This window comes from Phodopus roborovskii, unplaced genomic scaffold (assembly GCF_943737965.1).
Source record: "Phodopus roborovskii unplaced genomic scaffold, PHOROB, whole genome shotgun sequence".
NCBI lineage: Eukaryota > Metazoa > Chordata > Mammalia > Rodentia > Cricetidae > Phodopus > Phodopus roborovskii.
The window spans coordinates 76612922-76635753 of NW_026126418.1; the positions used below are offsets into that span (position 1 = coordinate 76612922).

The 22832-nt window shown below is 51.7% G+C and overlaps 1 protein-coding gene across 8 annotated transcripts in view; it reads left to right on the forward strand.

Moving 5' to 3' along the window:
• Dab2ip (DAB2 interacting protein) overlaps positions 1 to 22832 on the forward strand; it is a 167064-nt gene that overhangs the window by 136625 nt on the left and 7607 nt on the right. For 5 of the 8 annotated variants that reach the window (XM_051185292.1, XM_051185293.1, XM_051185298.1 and 2 more), the window contains 10 exons: positions 7186 to 7339; positions 8285 to 8383; positions 9148 to 9717; positions 12272 to 12416; positions 12504 to 12648; positions 14808 to 15044; positions 16559 to 16760; positions 18348 to 18526; positions 20244 to 21132; positions 21773 to 21925. In XM_051185292.1, the coding sequence (XP_051041249.1) occupies positions 7186 to 7339; positions 8285 to 8383; positions 9148 to 9717; positions 12272 to 12416; positions 12504 to 12648; positions 14808 to 15044; positions 16559 to 16760; positions 18348 to 18526; positions 20244 to 21132; positions 21773 to 21925 (2773 nt within the window). The remainder of the gene's footprint in view (positions 1 to 7185; positions 7340 to 8284; positions 8384 to 9147; positions 9718 to 12271; positions 12417 to 12503; positions 12649 to 14807; positions 15045 to 16558; positions 16761 to 18347; positions 18527 to 20243; positions 21133 to 21772; positions 21926 to 22832) is intronic. The other 3 variants (XM_051185291.1, XM_051185297.1, XM_051185295.1) reach the window with 1 other exon arrangement.

The window sequence follows — 22832 nt, forward strand, 5'->3', positions numbered from 1 at the left end:
GCAGTGGTCATTGGGCCTCAGCTCTCTTTGGAATTACTCAAGTCTCATTCTGTCCAGTGAGCACTCTTAGGCTCTCTTTTAAAATTCAGGGCACTTCACTGTTCTACTGGGGTTTATGAATGTTTAAAAACTGCTTTGTGGTCCCCAAAGTAATTTGACAGGTCTGACAGCTATTGATTAAAACCCAGAATTATTCAGGCTGCAGGATGACGGAGGCTTGGATGGAAAGGTTTTTGTTTTAACCCATCCCCATTCAGAAAGTAAGCTGTGAAAGGCGAATGTGGTCCCAGAGGTCTGCGGCCTCCATGAGTATGCCTAGTCCTGGGACAGGCAGCATGGGGTCTGTTGGCGTGCTGAAAGTGTACCTCTGTGCAGGAATGAGACCGGCACTGGTCTGGGCCCAGGCAGCAGTGAGGCGACACTGCTGCCCTGTTGTGGTTTAGTGTAGCCCTAGGCAGTAACATCTGGCTCAGCATGTGAGGAACAACCCAGAGGAGAGAAGGAGCTTGTTTAGAGTCCAAAGGAAAAGGCCTTGGCCCAAGGTCACTTAAGGGTAGAGCTAGAGTGGGAGCCCAGGACTACGTCATCCTCCTTTGTAGGACACTAGGCTGACATGGTGAGCAGGTCACCAGTTTCATAGCTGTTGACCTTGTGAAGCCATACCTTCTGTGTGAGTCTCGGTGTGGAAGAGGCACCACTGACCTTGGCTCATTTGAAGCCCTGTCTGCTTTGGATGACACCTGTATGGTTGTTGGGAAAAGGCTGTGAGGTGATGTTTGTACTAGGGTAAGAATACGTGGTAGGTAAGCATAAAGTCAGCACCCTGGGCACACCCCTGTGCTAGTCCTCAGGCTGCTTTGTACTCACTTCTCAGCCCTGTGGTGTGGGGATCCCAGGGGTCATGTGAAGCCGGGGCTCAGTGTGTATGTGAAAGGAGGCGTCATCTAGGTTCCTGGTGACTCTGCTAAGATCCACTTCAAGTCCTGGACTGGGGGAACCCAGGCCTGAGAGGACAGATTCCTCCAGGCTTTCTTCCCAGGAAGCTTCTCAGGCTGACTGACCAGCCTCTCTTCCATTTTAGGATGGTGTTTGCCCTCCCAGGGGCCTGGGAGTCATCAGACTGTGTTCTTCCCCAATCTGGGATTCCAGCTGGGCCAGGAGTGAGTACAGCTAGTTCTTAGGCCTGATGGGGCTGAGGAGAGATGTTCCTAACAGGACACCACCCAGCTTATGTCCAGCACTTCCTTGATTCCCAGGAGGTCAGTGCCCTTGTCCTGACATGCTCCAGGACTATCCAGAAGCAGCCTACATTGTAGACAGTGCTCCAGCAGTGCTGCTTAGGGAGGCAGGGGCCTAACCCAGGCTCTTAAATTAACTATAGGAAATTCATGGCTTTAAAGAAAAAAATGAGGTCTCCTAGGCATTTGGGCAGGTAAGATGCTTGGTCCTGCCATACAAATGGAGGAAGTAAGAAAGTTGAGTGGTTAGAGAATGTGAACAGAGAACAGCTCGGCAAATGCCAGGATAACCTAAAATTGTCATCACTCATCTCTTGAACCCTGTATGGTTAAGAGGTGGGTAATGAGAGACGGGATGGTCACAAGTGACTGATGGCCATTCCTGGCACTAACTTGTCCTCATGAGCATACCCTCTTGCAATGCCTCATTTGACTTTAGAGTGACCTCCATGAGTCTTGTGTCTATTCTTCTACCTATGATAGATGGGAAGCAGGTCTAGACAGTTGAATGACTTAGGCACTTAAAGCTGCATTTGTTAGGTGTAGAGGGTGACTTGCTGCTGCAGCTGGCCCCATACTAAGCTGTGTCTTCCTGCCCATTGGTGTTTGTAAAGTATTCCTTCACATGGGTGTGTTTACTCCAGGGCTCACTCTGTATGCCCTGTTACCCAGTAGTGTAGGTACTCCCCTGCCATATGACTTTTAAAAATACTTTATTATGTGCATTTGAGTATTTTATGTGTATGTGTATCTGGACCCCACATGTGTGCCTGTTACCTGCAGAGGTCAGGAGAGGGCACTGAATCCCCTGAAACTGCAGTGATAGATGATTGTGAGCTGGCATGTTAGTGCTGCGAATTGAACTCAGGTCCTCTGGAAGAGCAGCCAGTGTTAACTTCTGAGGCATCTCTCCAGCCCTGTCCAGTGTTTTAAAGGGTCTCCCCACACTGTTCCTGTCCCTTTCACTGCCCCATTTGGGGGCAGCTTGCCTCTTCTGATCCCAGCCCTGTGGTGGGGTCACACAGCAGTTTCCTCTGTCCCTGAGGTTTGGAGGGTGACCCTGAGCCCCCATACTCAACAGTCCTACTGTAAACTCTCTCACCCATAGCTGTGAACCCACTCCTGGTCAAGTGAGCTTTCAACATTACAAGTTTTGTTTTTTGTTTTGGGTCCCTCCCTCATTGAAATAATGAGGAATTTGCCTAACTTCTGTGTCTTTAACCTTTTTAGAGAAAAGGATCAGAGTTGAAAACATCTTGTGGGCTGGTAGGGAGGCTATTAGATAAGGCTGAGCCCCAGGAGCCAGACAATGTCCCCTTGTTCCTGCTCCTGGGCCTCACAATAGCTGGTGTTGGGCTGCCTCTGCCTCCAGCAGTGCCTCCTTCATGCCCATGCCTACATTTCCTGGGCCCTGCTGTGATACTTGCCCAGTGGCTTCTGTGGAGTGATAAAAGGCCAGTCTGAGGCTGGGGCAGAGTTAGTAGACTCAGCTCCTCTGCGCTGTAGTGGGATCTCCTGCAGTCACTTGTACTACAAATCTTAGGGCAGTCATTTCTCCTATAGAGGATGCTGTGCCTCAGCCCCCACAGGGCTGGTGAGAATTAGAGGAGGCAGGCAGTGTGGCATGGAGTGGGTCAGGCAGCATGTTTGCTTGGGAGACCAGAGTCAGCGTGGGCTGGGCCTTGAAACGATAATGATGTTGTTAGACAGAAATGAAGGAGAATAGCAGGTGTCTTGGCCAAAGTTAGTTTTGATGAATGTTTGGCCACTAACTTAGGTCCTCTGGGGCTTGATTATCACAGGGACTCTGAGAGGAGAGAGAGGAAATGGAGTGAGCTATACTATGTATGTAAGGATTCAGGCAATTACGCTGGCCTACCCGTTACCTGGCAGAATGTACTCAGGCAGGACCCTGGTCAGCCCAGCAAATGATCCCTTTAAAATAAAGATCTCTGCCACTTATGCTCTCTTTCCTGCTCCTCTCTATTGAGATAATAAGGATCAGGAGAAACAGATAGGCCGATAGATGTTTATTCAGGGAGAAATAACTTACAACGTAAACAGATGAACACCAGCATGTTCCTGGTCCCAAGGATGCCTCTGGATGTACTCCTGTCCCTGTGCTGCAAGCCCCTTCTTCAGACTTCGGTTCCCCCCCAGGTAACATCCGCCCCTGTCCCCACCCCCAGTGGGTGTGGTCTGTGCCACAGGTGCGGACTAAGTGAATACCTCACTACACCTCTCTTTCCCGTTCTCTGCTCTCTTCACTCCCTTTCCGGCTGTTCCCCTGGGGCACACAGGACTTTTCCTGTCTCCCTCTTCTCTTCTGTCCTCCCTCCTCTCTCTCTGTCTCTGTGTCTCTTTACCTCTTTTCTCTTTCCTCCCCCCTTCCCTCCCCTTTCTAATGAAACTTCTCACTTAAGCTCCATTTGCTTGGCGTGTTTGTCCCTCCACCGCTGCCACCCTCGCCTGCCATGGAATCTGCCAAGATCCCCTCAAGCTTTATCCTAACAATGTAGAAGGCAAATTCAATGGAATGCTGCTGTATTGGAAGTGGGGATGGCCCTTGAGTCACTGCCTTCATCCCTGCAGGCAGATAGGTCCCGGTCAAACCAGTTCTAAGCCAAGGAGTTCAGTGTAGATCGTAGTAGCCTATGGTCTGGCTCTCCAGTGAGTAACTGGGGTTACTTCCCAGAAGGTGTGTGATTCCATCCCGGAGTGTATGTGAACGGGCCTCTAGAGAGACACTGGGGCTAGAGAACTTGCTGTGTTTGATGAGGCCTCCGAAGGATCAGGTGGATGGGCACTGCCACAGAAGAGGAAATGGGCTTATTGGGTCCTCTGTCTGGCAAAGGTCATTGGTGTTGGAGGTGGCTTCAGGGCCCAGCTCTCAGCAGTTATCCTGGAGCAGGCATTGAGTATCTTATCACCTACTTTCTTCTTTTCTTAATATAATTTATTTATTTTTATTTAATGTGCATTAGTGTTTTCCCGTGGGTGTCAGGCCCCCTGGAACTGGAATTACAGACAGTTGTGAGGGCCACGTGGTACTGGAATCAAACATCTGTCCCCAGGAAGAGCAGTTAGGACTCTTAACCATGAGCCATCTCTGCAGTTCCCAAGAGGACGTTTCCTCAAGTCACAGATTGAACTTTATTATTCAAAGGACAATAGAATGTCTAATAATCTTCCTTGTAGGTGCATTACAAGAGTGGTACACTCTTCACTGCTGAGCCCTCTCCAGCCCCCTACCCAGATCGGTTCTAGTTAATAGCCTGCTTAAAAAAAATATATTTTTTACTTTTTTTTTAACCTTGTTTTTATTGAGCTATAAATTTTCCTCACTTCCCCTTCTCTCCTCCCCTCTTCCCTTCCACACTCCCCGATGCCCTCCATGCTCCCAATTTACTCAGGAAATCTTGCCTTTTTCCCCTTCCTAGGATGATCTATGTATGTCTCTCTTAGGATCTTCTTTGTTGCCTTGATTCTCTGGGGTTGTGGCCTGTAGATTGCCTCTCCTTTGCTTTATGTCTAATATACCCTTATGAGTGAATATATATTACATTTGTCTTTCTGGGTCTAGGTTACTTCACTCAGGTTCTTTTTTCTAGTTCCATCCATTTACCTGCAAATTTCAAGATGTCATTATGTTTTTACTGCAAAGTAGTACTCCGTTGTGTAAATGTACCACATCTTCTTTATCCGTTCTTCAGTTGAGGGGCATCTAGGTTGTTTCCAGGTTCTGACTATTATGAATAATGCTGCTGTGAACATAATTGTGCAAATGTTGTGTGGATCACCCACTTTCGAATGGACTTCGACTTTTCCTTGGAAATGATCCCTTCAATAGTATCTGGACTCAGGAGGTCTGTCCTTGTTCTTGTTGACCTAACCTCCATCAGATATGGTTGAACTTGGCTGCTGGAATCTTTGGGGGCTTTGTCCCAAGAACTCTGAGGCTCTGTACACTGGAGCTAGGACAAACTCACTCTGTTCACAAGGAGTAGTGTCCATACCTGGCTAAGGGACAGCAATGTGACCTGGCTAATGCCCTTCTTACGCAGAGGATCTGGGACTTGATGCTAGATGTTGAATGGGGGTACCAAGGCAGAGTTGTGCTGGAGGCTTGCTGAGCGGACACAGGGAGTCCCTGGGGCAGGGGACAGCCTAACAGGCAGGCCACAGAGCAGAGGGACTCCAGCCATCAGCCCAGAGTGTAAGACCAGGACCTTAATCTGGTCTTTGAATACCCTCAAACTCCATCACAACTCAAAGGCCTTGGAAGCCAGTGCCCATCTCCTAACCTTGTTCCTACACCTCTTCCCGGGAGACCTTGGAGATACACCCACTTCTTGTCTCCTTCATGGAGCAGTCTTTGGGGAAATATCCAAGCCAGGATTGCTCAGCTGTTGCCATTTGGGCTGGGCTAGTCCAGGTGCCTTAAGGGCTCTAAGCTTCCCTTCCACCCTGTTTTCCCAGGAACCTTCCCAGAGAACCTTCCCAGAGCTCAGACCAGCTAGAACATGTCTGGGAAAGCTTGGGGAAGAGAGAGTTTAAAAGTTTTACAGCCATTGGTTGTTTGGGGCCTGGCTTGTTGGGGGCCTCCGGTTGCAGGTTCATTGGAGCAGTCCCTGCATGATAAATCATGCCTTACACTTCTGTTCCTAGCAATGAGAAGGTGACTCCAGCTCTCCAGCTCTTCCCTTTTCCTAATGGAGCTCCTCACTGTATCTGGCTCCCAACTGAGTCAGAAAGCATCCTGTTTCTACCTTGCTGTTTTAGGACCTGGCTATTGGACCAAAGAGGTGATAGGGCTTAGCTCATCTTAGGCTTCCGTTAAGTTATGAGTTATGAAGGAGGCAGTTGGTTTGTGATGTAGGCTGCTCATTTACAGCAGTGATCAACTGCTGTGAGGTGAGGTATTGGAGTCGGCATTGAGGTCTAGAGCAAAGCCTGTTTAAAGAGCTAGAATCACGTGGCAGAACAGACAGGCCATGGTTCACCTGAGAGGTCCAGGACGGGAACAAATGCCCATTTTCACCTCCTGAGTCCCAGTTGCCTTCTCAAGCAGGCACTGGTGGGCTGTAGGAGACCAGCAGGCTGATCCAGTCATACCCTCTGCTGTGTAGCCAGTGGGCCTAGGCCACGTCACACACACTGAAGGAGAATGCAGAATGAAGGAGCATGAATGGGTTCCTGGCCAGCTTGAACCTGCCCCAGCTCCCTCTGGTTATGCCTATCCCCTTGGAGCCCTCAGACACCACAGAGAGGCACTGTGAAAAAGTTGAGTGGGTCTCCTGGGTAACCTGCATGGCTGTTGATGCTGGGGCTGGGGAAATAGAGATGGCTTGCCTGGGGCTGCAGGAAGAGATGTACATTTCCAGTGTCAAGGCCTGAGTTGGAGTTCTTAATGACCATAACTTGGATCTCAAAACCCATGGTATATGGACCCCAACCTAGTGCCAGAGTTTCTGGTGCTGTATAGAAAACTGAGGTCTCTGCTACCCAGAGGCTCTGGGAGCTCCCTCGCCTCCTGTTGGAAAGCTTTGTTGGCAGTTACATTCTTGAGGGCTTCTAGGGCAAAGCCCAGGGCAGAGGGCAGGAAAGATAGGAAAGGCCTCGGAGGACTACAAGGTCACAGCTCTTTCTTGCATGTTTGTGGGGCCAGATCCTGCCCCAAACCCAAGTGGACAGAATCCTCATCCTCAGCAGCTTGCTCTCTTAGAAAGGAGTGCCTTACCCAGACTGTAGTGCCTTAGGGAAAGGGACCGTGACAGGCCTCCAAACCTGTCTGTTGCAAGACCAAGAGTGGGGTTGGGAGAAAGGGTTTGTCTGGATAACAGTGGGGACAGAAGCAAGACAACTTGACAAGGGAATGGAAGCCTGTTGGGTGCAAATGTTATTATTATCAAGTCCCATGCAAAGTTCCTGTTACCTATCTCCCTAGGTCCCATCTGATGCCAAGGCTGAAGGAGTCTCGATCACACGAGTCCCTGCTCAGCCCCAGCAGTGCAGTGGAGGCGCTGGACCTCAGCATGGAGGAGGAAGTGATCATCAAACCTGTTCACAGCAGCATCCTGGGTCAGGACTACTGCTTTGAGGTAGGTGTCTCCCACAGCTCTCCTCTCCTCAGTCATATTGGCCAGGCTTGCACTGCAGACTCCTCCAGGAGTGTTCCATGGCCCTGTCAGGGCACAGGTTCCTGGGAACAATCTAGAATGGTCTTATTCCTCTTTTTCTAGGAAGGTTTGTGCCCAGTCCTCACCCCCTGATAGAGGACTGAGCCCACTAAGGACAAGCCACCAGGCCTAGTGTGGGTCCTCTTGGCATATGCTATACTGTGCACCCCTGTATTCTGGGTTAAGACTCCAGGCCAAGTCAGACTGGATCTGGACTGAGGTGTCCATTCCTGGGACAGGCTGGGAAGGTTGGTACCTGTTTCCTTGCTCTCAGCAATGGCTGTGATAGAAGTATCATACCCTCCAGAGCCTGGGTGTGTCTGCTTTATGTAGTAGAGCATATCGCTGGGAGCAGCAGGGTCATTGAGGGCAATTCTGGCCAAATTCCTTCACCTCAGGAAAACATGTATTTTACAACTAGGAAGTGAACAGAATATATAGCAGTAGTGGAGGGTAAAGGTCTCAGGCCTAGCCCACCCTAGAAGCTCAGCTCTTCTTTTCTCTAGACTAGCATACTGCTAGGTTTCTATGATCATTACTGTCACTAATTGATGGGCAAAGGAAGACTATGGTTGGGGTGAAAATGCACTTTCACTGTAGCAGGGTACCCCGTTCTGTCTCCCTCTTAGGAATAGTGAGGGAGGGCAGGGATGAGGAAGCAGGCCCAAAAGCCTGTAAGAAAAGCCTGGCTACTTTCTTGTTGCTGACTGCCAGGGCACAGAGGGGTTCATTGCGCCGCTGTGGTTCAGTGGCAGCCCTCCCTTGCTCATTCTGTGGCTGCTATGTAGTCATGGTGGCCTTAGCTTTCCCTCGCTGCCCAGCCTTGTTGTGACCCCTCCCCCAACACCAGCCTATTTGCCCCGACAGGTGACAACATCATCAGGGAGCAAATGCTTCTCCTGCCGGTCAGCCGCTGAACGAGATAAGTGGATGGAGAACCTGCGGCGAGCAGTGCACCCCAACAAGGTAGGCCTGTACTCGCTCTTGGTGGACCATAAAAGATGAGGTGAAACCCAGATACGGGGGAGTATGGATCCTGAGTAGGAGCAGGAGCAAGTGGACCTGGAGGGAATTGGAGTTGCTGAGCTATAATAGCTGTTAGGTATTTCTTCCCAACACTATACACAGAGGAGCCTGGGACACAGAGCTGTGTTTCCCTTTTTAGAAGTCAAGACCTGTGTCCTGCCCAGAACCACTTCCTCCTAGCCAGCTGTGGCTTATCTGTTCTGTTCTAGCTTAGACATCCACACCCTTCTCCAGGTGTCCTCTTCTACTGTCCCTGGACTCTTCATCTGGTTGGGGCCCTGAACTGTAATCACTCCTGTGTCTGTCTTCCCAGATGATTTGTGGGTCTAAACTGAATGCTGATTATAGTAACATCACTAAAGAAAGGGATCTTAGCAGCAGTCACCTCTTAAGTTGCTTTATGGACCAAGAAACTGAGAAACCATTGCACCATAACCTGTAAGGGGCAGGGTGTTGTGCTTCCTACTTCCTCAGTCCCACTCTGAGGCAGGGCTGTTTGAGTGCTGTTTTCTAAGACTACAGGCCTGGCTCAGATGGTTGGTGAGCTAGCTAGTGATCAACGGTCTGACTGGATGAAGCCATATCCATGGCTGTCTCTCCTGTCACTCTCCATGCACTTCACCACTCAATCCCCAGATCTCCGAGGACTGCTGGGCTCTGGGCTGGCCAAGTAGGTAGGTAACAGCCACAATTGACCACCCCAGACCCCTCTAATGCAGGACAATAGCCGGCGTGTGGAACACATCCTGAAGCTATGGGTGATTGAGGCCAAGGATCTTCCGGCCAAGAAGAAATACCTGTGTGAGCTCTGCCTGGATGATGTACTGTACGCCCGTACCACGGGCAAGCTCAAGACGGACAATGTCTTCTGGGGAGAGCACTTTGAGTTCCACAACCTGCCGCCACTGCGCACAGTCACTGTCCACCTGTACCGGGAGACTGACAAGAAGAAGAAAAAGGAACGCAACAGCTACCTGGGCCTAGTGAGCCTGCCTGCTGCCTCTGTGGCTGGGCGGCAGTTCGTGGAGAAATGGTACCCAGTAGTGACACCCAATCCCAAGGGTGGCAAAGGCCCTGGACCCATGATCCGAATCAAGGCACGCTACCAGACCATCACCATCTTGCCCATGGAGATGTACAAAGAATTTGCTGAGCATATCACTAACCACTACTTGGGGCTTTGTGCAGCCCTTGAGCCCATCCTCAGTGCCAAGACCAAGGAGGAGATGGCATCCGCTCTGGTGCACATCCTGCAGAGCACAGGCAAAGTTAAGGTAGGTAGCTCCCTGTTTGCAGAAAGACTGCTAATGGATACTGGGCTGTCTGCCCTTTCTGGATCACTGTTGGGGATACCCATGGTACTTAGATGGGCTTCCTAAAATTGAGCAGTATGCCATGAATTGGGGGGGAATTTTGTACTCTACCAGTATCGGGGCTGAACCCCGAAGACATGGTGTGATGAGTGGACTGGGACTCTTAGTGCAGAGTGGGCCTCCCATGCTGTACTCAAGCAGATGCACACCTGGGCTCTTCCAGCATGTTATCCCAAACCCACATACCCAATGGGACATGAGTTGACTGATAGCCCCCACAGGTGAGCTGCCTTCATAGCTCTGCCCTCCACCCACATCTTCACATGTAGTTTTACACACAGGTGCATGGGTGTACACACACATATGCTAAGTGTAGATAGCCAAGCAAGACCCTGGTGGAATAGGGATCTGAGAGTCATACAGATAGGCTCTGCTTCACAACTGGAGGGGCCCAGCTCCTGCTACTACCACCACTTTCCAAATCCTACTCTGGAGAAGGGCCCAGAAAGGACACACCTCTGCTCCACCCTCTTGGTTTAGAGAACAGAACGTCTTCAGAAGATATACCATCTCTTTCCTGCCTCAATAGTATGTGGCTCCCTCCCTCCCCGGCGTGTTGAGACTCCCAATGACCTTTTGTTCTCTTTGGGGCTTTACTGCCCACAGAGAGTGGGAGGACACCTCAGCTGTACTGGGCACTGTGTTGTGGTAGACTTCAGGTGACTAGCCTGGGAGGAATAGGGCTCACCCTGACATAATATCCTGAGCCTCAGTCACAGAGGGAACTGGGCTTGGGTGCCCAGTGAGCAGAGCTTAGTGGTTTAAGTCTCCATAAACCTTTGGTCAACTCTTACTGCTTCCTAGAGGCCCTGGCAGGGGGGAGGCTGCGGCTGGAAGCCCCCTGTCCTGTGCATCTTCCATTGCCTGGTGGACTGACTGACTGGCACTGTACAGAGGGACAGGAAGGGTGGGGGACCGCCTCACCATGACTCTTATGTTGCCAGGAATCTCCTCCCCTTGTGCCTGCCTTTGGGCTGGCTGGCTGGGTAGGCTGCCAGCTCGGCCAACTCTTGCAATACTGCTTTTTGTTGTTGTTTGGTTTTTAAATTTTTATTTACTTGCCGTATGTGTTTCTGTGCACCACATACATGCCTGCTTCCCACAAGGCTAGAAGAAAGCATTGGCTACCTAGGACTGGAGTTACAGGTGGTTGTGAGCCACCATGTAGGTGCTGGGTCCTCTGCAGAGCACCAGTGCTCCTAACTTCTGAGCCACCTCCAGCCCAGGTGGACTGCTTTGATTTGCTGGTTGTAGTGGGCTGGAGAGGCCAGGGCCTGGGAATTACAGAAGTTATAGACCAGAGAAGGCAAATTGGGAGGCTTAACCCTCCCTTGCCTTTTATTTCCTAGTTCCAAGAGCTGTTGTGGCTTGGGAAGCTGATGATGTCTGAAGCAGCCAAAGATGGAGGGATAGAATAATCTAGAACTGGCAGAGCATTCTTGAGCCAGGCAGAACACATGTCAAGGTCTACTTCTGTAATGAGGGGTAGGGAGTCGGCCTTCCTGAGGTGGCAGCTGCACTCTGAGGGTCCCAAACCTGTGTGCTGACACCTCCTGCCCTCTGTCCAGGTCCTGTTTGTCCTAGCACTGCTGCCCCCACCCCTTGGACTCTCCGTAGGATCTTGGAGGGATAATGGAGCCTCAGAGGCATTACCTGGCCCAAGGTAGTTGTGTGGCCTTGGGCAGATTGTTTTTCTGCTCTGTACCTAGCTTTCCCTCCCTCTCCCTGCTGCCCTCCTCTTAGGAGTCATGTCTTATCCTAGTGCTGAGGTCTAGCACCTGCCACAGAAGGTCAGGAAGATGGTGACTTTGAATAGGAGCCATAGTGAACCTTCAGGGGTGATGGATTCCTTGCCCTTCTGATGTGATTCTGGGGAGGCCGACTGTAGCCTACCCTCAGACCTGCCTGTCTCTCAGCCCTTCCTTTTTTTGGCCAATCAGGCCTTGTGACTCAGAATCTTTGTTTATTTTCTGAGATTGGTGTTCTGTATCCTTGGCTGTCCTGGAACTCACTGTGTAGATCAGGCTGGCCTCCAACTCGGAGAGCCTCCTGTCTCTGCCTCCTGTGTATTGGGATTAAAGGTGTGTACCACCATTACCTGGTAGAGGTTTTAATTATGTTCTCCAAAAGTGGGCACATTGGAATGAGGGGTTTCCATAGCTCCAGAAGCTATGGCCCATGCTGGGTGTCTTGCAGGTTCTACACTGGCCTCTCTCCGGTTGCTGCCAGTGAGTCTCGGGCTGTGCCTCTTTTCTCTACCCCAGGTCTCTGCTTGGCTTTGGGCTTGAGAGGAAGGGAATGGCCACCAGTTAGGTACCATAGCCAGAGGGAAAGGTGTAGCGGAGCTCCTCTGCTCACAGAATCACAGTGACCAAGTCATTCTGGGGTGTCCAGCAGCCAAGGACAGGGACGGTTCTGCTGTCACACTAGCTCTGTTCCCCTCCTGTCTTCCTAGGACTTTCTAACAGACCTGATGATGTCAGAGGTGGACCGCTGTGGGGACAATGAGCACCTCATCTTCCGGGAGAACACATTGGCCACCAAAGCCATTGAGGAATACCTCAAACTTGTGGGCCAGAAGTATCTGCAGGATGCACTAGGTAGTTGGGGACATTACTGGGCCAGCAGGTGGCAAGGGCTACAAAATGCTCATCAGACCCTCACTGCCTTCTCCATGCCTCATTCAGGTGAGTTCATCAAAGCTCTGTATGAGTCAGATGAAAATTGTGAAGTGGACCCAAGCAAGTGCTCAGCTGCTGACCTCCCAGAGCACCAGGGCAACCTCAAGATGTGCTGTGAGCTGGCCTTCTGCAAGATCATCAATTCCTACTGGTCAGTACCACCTGCCTGGGCCTCCCAGCCTTTCATCTGGGCTGCCCTGTCTTCTATCAGGACCCCCCCACACACACACACACACTCTGCATCTGACTCCCCTGAGTTGCTGGATTGCCAGTTTTGTCATGGCCCTTTGAGTTCTTAAATACAGGAAAGCACTCTAGAATATCTGTAAGGGGTGTAGGGCTGTCTGTCTGTCTGTGTTGAAAGGAACTTGGAACTGACACTTTATCTGCAACTGTGGTAAGCATCCTGCACAGGTAGAGGCCAGTGCTGGTACACTGGTGCAGCATGGAGATGTCCAGTTGTTCTGGAACCTACTCCCAAGGCTGCTCACCTGTCTGTCCCTGGAGGTTATCACACTTGAATCAATTGAGCAGGGGCATGTCTGAATGCCTAAGCACCAGCTAGGCCTCCAGCTTGGGCTAGGGAACAAAGACGAAAGGGGTGGGTAGCTTTTTGGTAGGAGTGGGCTACTCACATTGGGGCCACAGTTGGGGCTGGGATTCTTCCCTGGAAAACTTCCTGTGAGGCCAGTTTCCCGGGTACCTGTTTGCTTCTGTGGTGCAGGGAAGGTGACTGGCTGGCCTGGTGCTGAGCCTGGTTGTGGTTAGGGTACGTGGGACTGTCCCTGTGGGCCTTGCTGCCAGCCTGAGTGTTGGGTTTGTTTTCTCTCTGGAGAAGCTACCCAGGTTGAAGCCTCTATCACCACCTCAGCCCAGCCTGACGTTCATCCTGCCCAAGCTACTCCAAAGCCACACTCCTCTGTTTATTTGGATTTCCCCCATGCCATCTCCTTTGACCTGTACACATCTTGCCCTAAGGCTTCAGACCTGTCCCCTCTGTGGCCCTTCATGTCACGTAATCATTTGTACCCTTGCAGCCAGGAACACTCTAGGGCAGGTTGGTCTGCCTGCACAGAGCTAGCATGGGAGATGTTTTTTCTTCCCAAAGGACAGGCAAAGTTAGGCCTACTGGGTGAGCAGTTGCCTTGGAAAGGGTCAGTGGCCAATCCTGGGTAGGTACCTACTTGTTCAGGTCCCTCAGCCTGTGTTGTTGCACAAGATGCTTTCATGGGGGTAAGGAGACAATTGGAGAGTCTTGAACACTCTTAGAACACACTGTCATCTTCCCACAGTGCTGTGTTCTCAGACTCTGCTTTCCATTCCACAGAGAAGATACTGTATGGATAGGAGTTTCCATTTCTTCCTTCTGCCATCTGGCAGAGGGCTTCTCCTCTGACAAGTCTATCACCAGGCTCAAGCACCAGGCCTGAGGACTTCCTCATTTATTGCCTCATGTCCTTGCAAGGCAAGGGGGATGGGGACCATGTCAGGCTGATCAAGTCTAAAGATGGCTCTGAGAACCTGGGGAGGCCTCCTCTCAACTTAAAGGACTCCAAACTGAAATCCAGGAAAACACAGGGTCTTCTTCAGGAACTTACTTCTGGGCTCAGGACAGAGCCAGCTAGGTCCAGGGGGCCACTGGAATCCCCAGGGTGAAAAGGAAGGAAAGCCACCTAAGTCTGGTGGGTCAGGAGCCAGGAATCCTGCCTTTTTACTGTGCCACCCCAGGGAAGTTTTATTTCTCTCCCCATCTAGACCTTGCCAAACTATGTTCTCACTAGCTAACGGTAAGCCCCCTGCTCACTCATCAGGGGCTCTATGGAAGACCCAGATCCCTATGACCTCATTTGGGCAGAGGGAATGAGTCTTGGTAGCCAGAAATAGGAGCCCAAGAAACAGCAATCTGTGTGCTCTGTGGTTTTCTTCATTTTTCTTCATGTCTTCAGACCAGGAGCCTCTTGTTGGGGTGGGAAATGTGTTTTCCCTAGGAAAGGTGCCATTCTTGCTGTTGAGCTTGACATGAAAGTCAGTTCTGCCAGCCTCAGTGCTTGGCCCACTGGGACCCTTCACCAAGCTAACGCTATGGGAGTTGTCTCTTGCCTGTTGAGCAGCCTTCCTGCCCAGCAGACATCTTGCCTAGTAGATGGTCATTTGGCTGGGTTGCAGAGCGCTGAGCTCATCCACATCAGCATGGAGATGGGGTTGGGAACACATGGTTCCATGTGACTCAGAGCTAGATCTAGTCTTGTGCTGTCCTGTCTTGGGACCCTACCTGACTCCCAGGCCCACCTTTTGTCTGTCCCTTCTCAGCGTCTTCCCACGGGAGCTTAAAGAGGTGTTCGCCTCCTGGCGGCAGGAGTGTAGCAGCCGAGGCCGGCCAGATATCAGTGAACGGCTCATCAGTGCCTCCCTCTTCCTGCGCTTCCTCTGCCCTGCCATCATGTCGCCCTCACTCTTCAACCTGCTTCAGGAGTACCCTGATGACCGCACAGCTCGCACACTCACGCTTATTGCCAAAGTCACCCAGAACCTGGCCAACTTCGCCAAGTGAGTGTCATGGTCCCATGGGGTTGAAGTACCTGGGGACAGAACCTTGGGGTGTCTCTATACCTGATGTAGGCTGGTGCAGCAGGCCTTGCTTTTGTCCCTGTCACTCTGTCTCCCCTCTGCCACTTACTTCAGAATAAAACCTCCTCCGCACCCATCCTCCCAAGTAAGGCATATGCCATTTTGGTATGCTTCCTTGGATTTCAAAGGTGGGAAGACAAGATATTCTTTCTGCCTTTTTGAATTAACATATCATAACACGCCATAAGGATTCTCCTGTGTCTTCTAAGACCAAGCTCCACTTTGCAGTGAATGGCTGATTTCCTGAGCAGCTGGGCACTTGGGTTGATGCTGCCAAGGTGACTGCCTGTAAAGCACTTGTGGTGCTTTGGGCTGCATTCTTTTGTTTTTGTTGTTGTTAGATGTATTTGTTTTATTTTATGTGCGAGCATTTTGCCTGCATGTAGGTCAGAAGAGGGCATCAGCTCCCCTGGAACTGGATTAGGGATGGTAGTGAACGTTGGTGCTAGGAATTGAACCTGGGTCCTCTGCAAGAGTAGCATGTGCTTTCAACCACTAAGCCACCTCTCCAGTCCCCTGGGCTGTCTTTTTAGAGAGTGTAGGTAGGAGTGGCAGGGCTGGGTAATTCCCAGTTGTAAATTGAACCTTTTTTTCCAGGGCTCTTTATGCTGGGCCCTGACTGTACAGAGATAAGTCAGCTCTGGCCCCATGCCTCAAGTGTAGCATGTCAGCCAGGGAGACATGTGCAGTAGATAGAAGGATGGAGACCAGGACATATGCCAGAGTCTCAGGAGGGTCCTCAGCTGTGGGGAAGAAAGAAGGGAAGGCCAGTCATTCAGCTCAGATGAGCAGCAGAGGCTGGCATGATGGGATGGGCGTGCCATCAGAGGAATGGAGGTTATCAAGATAAAGCCAGGAGAGACAGGAAACGATTCAGAAGGCTGTAGGCACCCAACGGCCACATGTATAGAGACACCACTTATCTCGGCCATATCTTCTTTTGGATCCTGAAAAGGCTAAGACTGTTAAGGAGCCACTCCAAGGGAAACCATAGCCATGCTCGAGGCAAAAAATGACGGGCACTGGGGCCAAGAGGCGGTGGCTGCTAAGGACATTAGATGAGAGCAGGCCTTGTCATTTGGAGATAAAGATGAAGGGGAGTTCGCAATGCCAAGCCACTTGATAGGAAACTCAGAAGCAGGGCACTGGGCTTGGGATGCCCCTGATGACCCCAGGAGCTCAGTAGAGACCTGGGCCAGGGCTAATCTGAGAATTACCTGTGTACCAGGCTTTCCCATCTTTTTTGAGGCAGGGGCCCATAAAGGGCAGTATGTAGAGAGACTTTAGTTCCGGAAAGGGTAGAGTGGTCTTGGCCTTGGGAAGAGGACCCTGGTGACTGAGAGTCTTGAATGACAGCAGTCTTGGTGGGGAGGGAGATGGGACCTGACTTACTTAGATAAGGGGCACTCACCTTGGCTGCCCTTTGTGTCCAGGTTTGGCAGCAAGGAGGAGTACATGTCATTCATGAACCAGTTCCTGGAGCACGAGTGGACTAACATGCAGCGCTTCCTGCTGGAGATCTCCAACCCTGAGACCCTTTCCAACACGGCGGGCTTCGAGGGTTATATAGACCTGGGCCGGGAGCTTTCCAGCCTGCATTCTCTGCTCTGGGAGGCTGTCAGCCAGCTGGAGCAGGTGCCTGTTACCTGGGCTAAATGGTGCATCTCCAGGTTGGAGGGCTCACTGCATGACATTAGCTTGTAGGGTACCCTCTATAGCAGGAATCTCTATGGATGAGTGCCACATTTTCTCCCCAGCACTGGGCAGAGCTGTTTGCTCTGGGTACTGGGTTCAGGTCTTTTTGTGCTCAGCTGTGGTACCATATATGAATACCGCCTTATGTCGGTGGTATGAGAAATGGTCTAAATTAGTTTTGTAGCCACTGAGAAAGAAAAGGTATTCTGAAGATCCTGTCCCTCCACATGTCAGATTGGAATTTGGGAACCATGTAGAGCAAGGGCTTTATAGCTCAGTGGTAGGGAGCTGATCTGGTATGCACAGGGCTCTGAGTTTGTTCCCTAATTCAGGAAAGAAAAGCTTTTTGTAATTGGCATTGGCTGTCAGCAGACAAGATTATTACCTGCCATTGCTCCAGTCACATGGCCCAAGCAGCTCTCCTCTAGTCCCACAGATTCCCCCAGAAGCTGCAGCCCCTCGTGAGCCTGTCAGGGCCCACTGCTTAAACTGCCATGCTTTCCAGCGCTCTAGGGGATCACTTTACAGAAATAATAATAGTTGATCCCAGGCTGCAAGCCCCCTGCCTCTTGACCCATCTCTAGAGGTACTCTGTACTTTGCCGTGCTGTCTTGTAGACATGCTTTCATGGGCAGGCAGAGAGCACATGCAGATCTCTGGTTTGCAGTTTGTTTTCAGGAAAGGACTTAACTGTCCACAGCTGTGCCCGCATCCACTCGTTGGGGGTGCTCCTACTTCCTCTTACTCAGCTCCAGCCCTGGCCTTTTAGTGCAGTAGAGTACCCTGTAGTGAGGACACTGTAACCTCACCAGTCCCTCCCAGTGTCTCACCGGCACTCTGCTGTTTTGTTCATGGCTTCCTTCCAGTCCTGAGCCAGTCAGTGTGCTGGTCACTGTCTATGGATCTCAGAACCAGGCAGATAGTACAGAAAATAGTGAGTTTTTCACAAAAGTGATAGGGTCTGAGTAGGATTTCCACAATTTTGCTCTAGGGATTGCGGGCTGGTTTTTTTTTTTTTTTTTTTTTTTTGTAGGGGAGGGGGTGGTGGTTCAAGACAGTTTTCTCTGTGTAGCTTTGTAGACCAGGCTGACCTAGAGCTCACAGAGATCCACCAGCCTCTGCTGGGATTAAAGGGCCCATCTCAGGATTATGAGATTTTACATGCATGGCTTTCCATTGCAATGGTAGTGTCCTCTCCCTTCAGCTCAGCCAGACTCCTGCACCACATGTACGCTGTGACAGGGAGGTTCTGAAGGGCCCAGGCACTGTCCTTTATTGGGCTAACACCTTGTTTCTGTTCTATATCTGGCCTGTGTCTGCAGGCGCAGCTGTAGAAGGGCCGGGTCCACCCTCTGATGAAGTAGGTAGTCTGAGGGGCAGTTTAGAGTGAGAGATGCCAAGCCAGTATTGGGGGACAATGCCAGGCAGAGTTGTAGCACCTTCTCAGACTTGCTGCATCTGACTGGTGGGAACAGGTTTTCCTTCTGTGGCCTCAGTAGGTGAAACCTGCCTTTCCCACTTTTGCAGAGCATTGTATCCAAACTGGGACCCCTGCCCCGTATCCTGAGGGATGTTCACACAGCACTGAGCACTCCAGGCAGTGGGCAGCTCCCTGGCACCAATGACCTGGCCTCCACGCCAGGCTCTGGCAACAGCAGCATCTCAGCTGGGCTGCAGAAGATGGTGATCGAGAACGATCTCTCTGGGTAAGAGCTGCCGGGTGTTCGTGCAGACTGGGTACAGCTGTGGTGTCAGAAAAGAAATGATGTCCATACAAGCACTTACAACAAGACCCCGAGTGTGTGGGGCAAGGGATGAGCTGCATTTGGGATAAATCAGAGCAGGCTTCTCAGAGGAGCGGGGTGGCACTGGTAGAGCATGTACACGTTTTTGGAAAAGATGCGTTTCTGCTTTTGGGAAAGACATTCTTGGGTTCAAGGTTGGTCACAAGCAGAGAGCTGAGAAAGCCTGTGTTTATGAATAATTACTGACCCCAATTCCCTGAGATGTTTCCACATGACCTGTGCTTATTAACACCTTTTGCTGGGTGTGCTGGTGCCCACTGTTAATGCCAGTACTTGGGAGGCAGAGGCAGGTGGATCACTATGAGTTTGAGGCCAGTCTGGTCTACAGAATGAGTTCCAGTCCAGAACAGCCCAGAACTATGTAGAGAGACCCTATCTCTAGATAAATAAATACAGTAAACATCCATTCTTGTATTTCTAGGGCTTTAGAAAATTGGCTCTGAGGTCCCTAGTCCCAGCTTCACTAAGCACTGAGCTCTGAATACAATTACTCTGTGACCCTCAAAGAGTAGAGTAGAGGGACCGGTAGGGCAGAGGGGGTGCTTTGTTAAGAAGCGTGGAGTTGGTCAGACTGTGCCACCCCACTCCTGGCCAAGGTATGGGAGCAGCTCCATGATGAAGGCTGGAGTGAGTGACAGAGCAGCAGGAGACTCATTCTGGGCTAGTGCAGCCTTAGCTCTGAAGCAAGTGGAGACCGTGAGAACAACACCTAGCAGGTGTGGCTTGAAGAGGGCTGTTACCTCAAGGCCCTGCTCTCAGCCTGCCAAATGAGGGAGTCTCTGGGCTGGACTGGAGTTCAGGTGACAGCAGCCTGGCATGTGGCTGCCAGGGAGACCTGCCCTGGGCATGCACATGCTGCCCAGACTTGTATTTTCTCTTGCTTGGTCTACTGCTCTTCTATCCCTGAGCACTGTGGCCCAAGTGTCTGCAGCCCAGCTGGTTTTTGGCCAAACCAGGTCCCTGCTGCTGCTCACCACCAACTCAGAGCCTTGTTTGCTTTGCACATGGTGCACCACAGCTGTTCTTGGTGTCTGGGGAAGGTCCGAGGTTAAGCTGCAGACAGGGTTGGAATGAGGAAGCAGTCAGGCCTCCATACAGTGAGGGAAGCTGTGGCCTTCTGTGCAGATTCAGACTTGCCTACTTGTCTCATGCCCTTGACAACTCCTCTGATACCCTGTTTTTGCCAGGAAAGGCAGCCCCCGCCTGCCACTCAAAAAGAGTGGCATCAGGAGGCAGGGCAGAGGAGGTTTCACCAGACCCCCGTTGGAGTTACTAGGCTGACTAGGAATAGGAGGGGAGGCATAAGGAGTCCAAATAACTTTGAAAATGGTGTGCCCAACCTGTGGGCTCAGGTTTAACTATGGGGCACTTCTAGACCCCAGCAGCCATTGTCCAAGATGCACCTACAGGGAAATGTCCTACCCAGCAGCCTGGCCTAAAACTATCAGGGCTTTGTAAAGAAAAGTTTTGTCAAAACAGACACCTCACCAGTGACCCTCCTGCCACCTGGCTCAGGCTGCCAGGCCCAGCAGGTGGTGGTGCTGTTGGTTTGGACCCATGAGGCTGGACTCACGGTTCTTTTCCCCTTCTTTCCCTGTGTGTGCTTGTCTCCCTGCAGTCTGATAGATTTCACCCGGTTACCGTCTCCAACCCCCGAAAACAAGGACTTGTTTTTTGTCACAAGGTCCTCCGGGGTCCAGCCCTCACCTGCCCGCAGCTCAAGCTACTCAGAAGCCAATGAGCCTGACCTGCAGATGGCCAACGGCAGCAAGAGCCTGTCCATGGTGGACCTTCAGGATGCCCGCACACTGGATGGGGAGGCAGGTTCCCCAGTGGGCCCTGATACCCTTCCTGCTGATGGGCAGGTGCCTGCAACTCAGCTGGTAGCTGGGTGGCCAGCCCGGGCAGCCCCAGTGAGCCTGGCAGGGTTAGCCACAGTGCGGCGGGCAGTGCCAACACCTACCACACCGGGCACCTCGGAGGGTGCACCAGGCCGGCCTCAGTTGTTGGCCCCACTCTCCTTCCAGAATCCTGTCTACCAAATGGCGGCTGGCCTGCCGCTGTCACCCCGTGGCCTTGGTGACTCAGGCTCTGAGGGCCACAGCTCCCTGAGCTCTCATAGCAATAGTGAAGAGTTGGCAGCCGCTGCCAAACTGGGAAGTTTTAGCACTACTGCCGAAGAGTTGGTGAGACGTCCCGGTGAGCTGGCACGGCGGCAGATGTCACTGACTGAGAAGGGTGGGCAGCCCACAGTACCGAGGCAAAACAGTGCTGGTCCCCAGCGAAGGATTGACCAGCCGCCGCCACCACCTCCGCCACCACCTCCTGCTCCCCGGGGCAGAACACCTCCTACCTTGCTGAGCACCCTACAGTACCCACGACCCTCAAGTGGAACCCTGGTATCAGCATCACCTGACTGGGCTGGCCCTGGCACCCGGCTGCGGCAACAGTCTTCCTCCTCCAAGGGAGACAGCCCGGAGCTGAAGCCCCGTGCTGTACACAAGCAGGTCAGCACTGCGGGTGGGCCTCTTGGTCAGTCTGGAGTCACACCCATATCATGCTCTTTTTCCTTGCTCATTTCATGTCACTTGCACCCAGCTGTCATCCCATGCTGATGAGACTATGTCCCGCCCTATCCACTAGCCCACCTTATGTGTTCCTTTCTCTGACCCTGGGGACTTCCAGGGCTTTAATAATGCCAGGCTCCTTTACCAGTTCCCCAGGGATATGCTGGGTCAGGAAATGAGGAGTATTTATTCTCTGGTTCATGCCTAGTAACGTTCTTGCTCAAACTCTCAGCCTATCTGTCCTGCTCTGGCCACTCATCCTGAAGCACTCACAGGCTGAACCTACCCCTGGATATAGCTATTGGGGGTGGCCCATTCCTTCCACCTAAGGGCTTCAGCAAGACAAGTTAGTATACAGTAGGTTGACCACCCCCCCAGCCAGGCTGCCACAGCCCTGATGGTAGCAGAGTACAGTACTCTGAGCCCACCGGACTTTCGGCTGACTACTGTCTAGAAGGTTGATGTCCTTGATAGAGCACATAGGCAACTAAGTCCTCTCCCTTCCCACATGTGGCTCCCTAGTGACTGTGCCCCACCTCTCTGCCTCCCCACAGCCCCTCACAGCTGTGTTTCATTGTAGGGCCCTTCACCTGTGAGCCCCAATGCCCTGGACCGCACAGCCGCTTGGCTCTTGACTATGAACGCGCAGTTGTTAGAAGACGAGGGCCTGGGCCCAGATCCCCCACACAGGGATAGGCTAAGGAGTAAGGAGGAGCTCAGCCAAGCAGAAAAGGTAAAGCTGGGTTGGGTGGAGGGTGGATTGCTTTCACTAGTGCATGTGGGAGCGGGGATCTCCAGAGAGCCTTAGTGTGGAGTGACATTGCTTGCTTCTGTCAGTCCTCGCTTACTCCTGCCCCTGTGGAGACTGAGTCAAAGAATGGCAGGAAAGCAGCAAGAACATAACTTGGGCCTAAAGTTTCTGATACAGACTGCACATCAGTTACCTGGAGAGACTTGTGTGCAGTCTTCGGACAGGGGGGTCAGAACCTGAAGAAGCCTTGCTGCTGGGCACTTAAGGGGATGAAGCATGACAAGATGTCAGAGGGGCTGTTAGAGACTCTTGGGAATGCAGAGCCAAGGCAGGGGGTCCATGACTGCTAGGAGAGCCACCCACATGGGCTCCTTCCCTGTGTTTAGGCCTGCCTAGGGATCAGGGAGGAACAGCAGTTACCAAGGTAAGGGATAAGGCTACATTGCCAGTGGGATATGCCCTCTCACCCAGGGAAAACATAAGTTCTAGAAGTCTCAGATCTCACTCCACCATATATCTAGCATTTCTGGAGCAATAGTGTGCTTTGACTACCTTCCCAAGTCTTTAGGAGTCATGGCAGCTGCCCTGGATCCATGAGTGGGCCTTACTATTCTCTGGATACCAAACTCCAGGTGAGCAGAAGAGCCAGAGTAAGACACAGCCGGATAGTTCCCTTGCTCTTTTCTCCGTATAGAGTAGCCTTGGCTGTGGAATCCTAGGACAGCCTGTTGCAGCTTCATACTCGGGGCCCCTCGTTCAGGGAGGCAGTGTTCTCTGTCTTCCCCCGCCCCTAAAGGGACTCCATCTTCATGCTGCATTTGCTACCTGCCACCTCCCCCTCCCTGGTTCACTGCATCCACCTGCTTTCCCTCAGTATGTGAAAGGAACC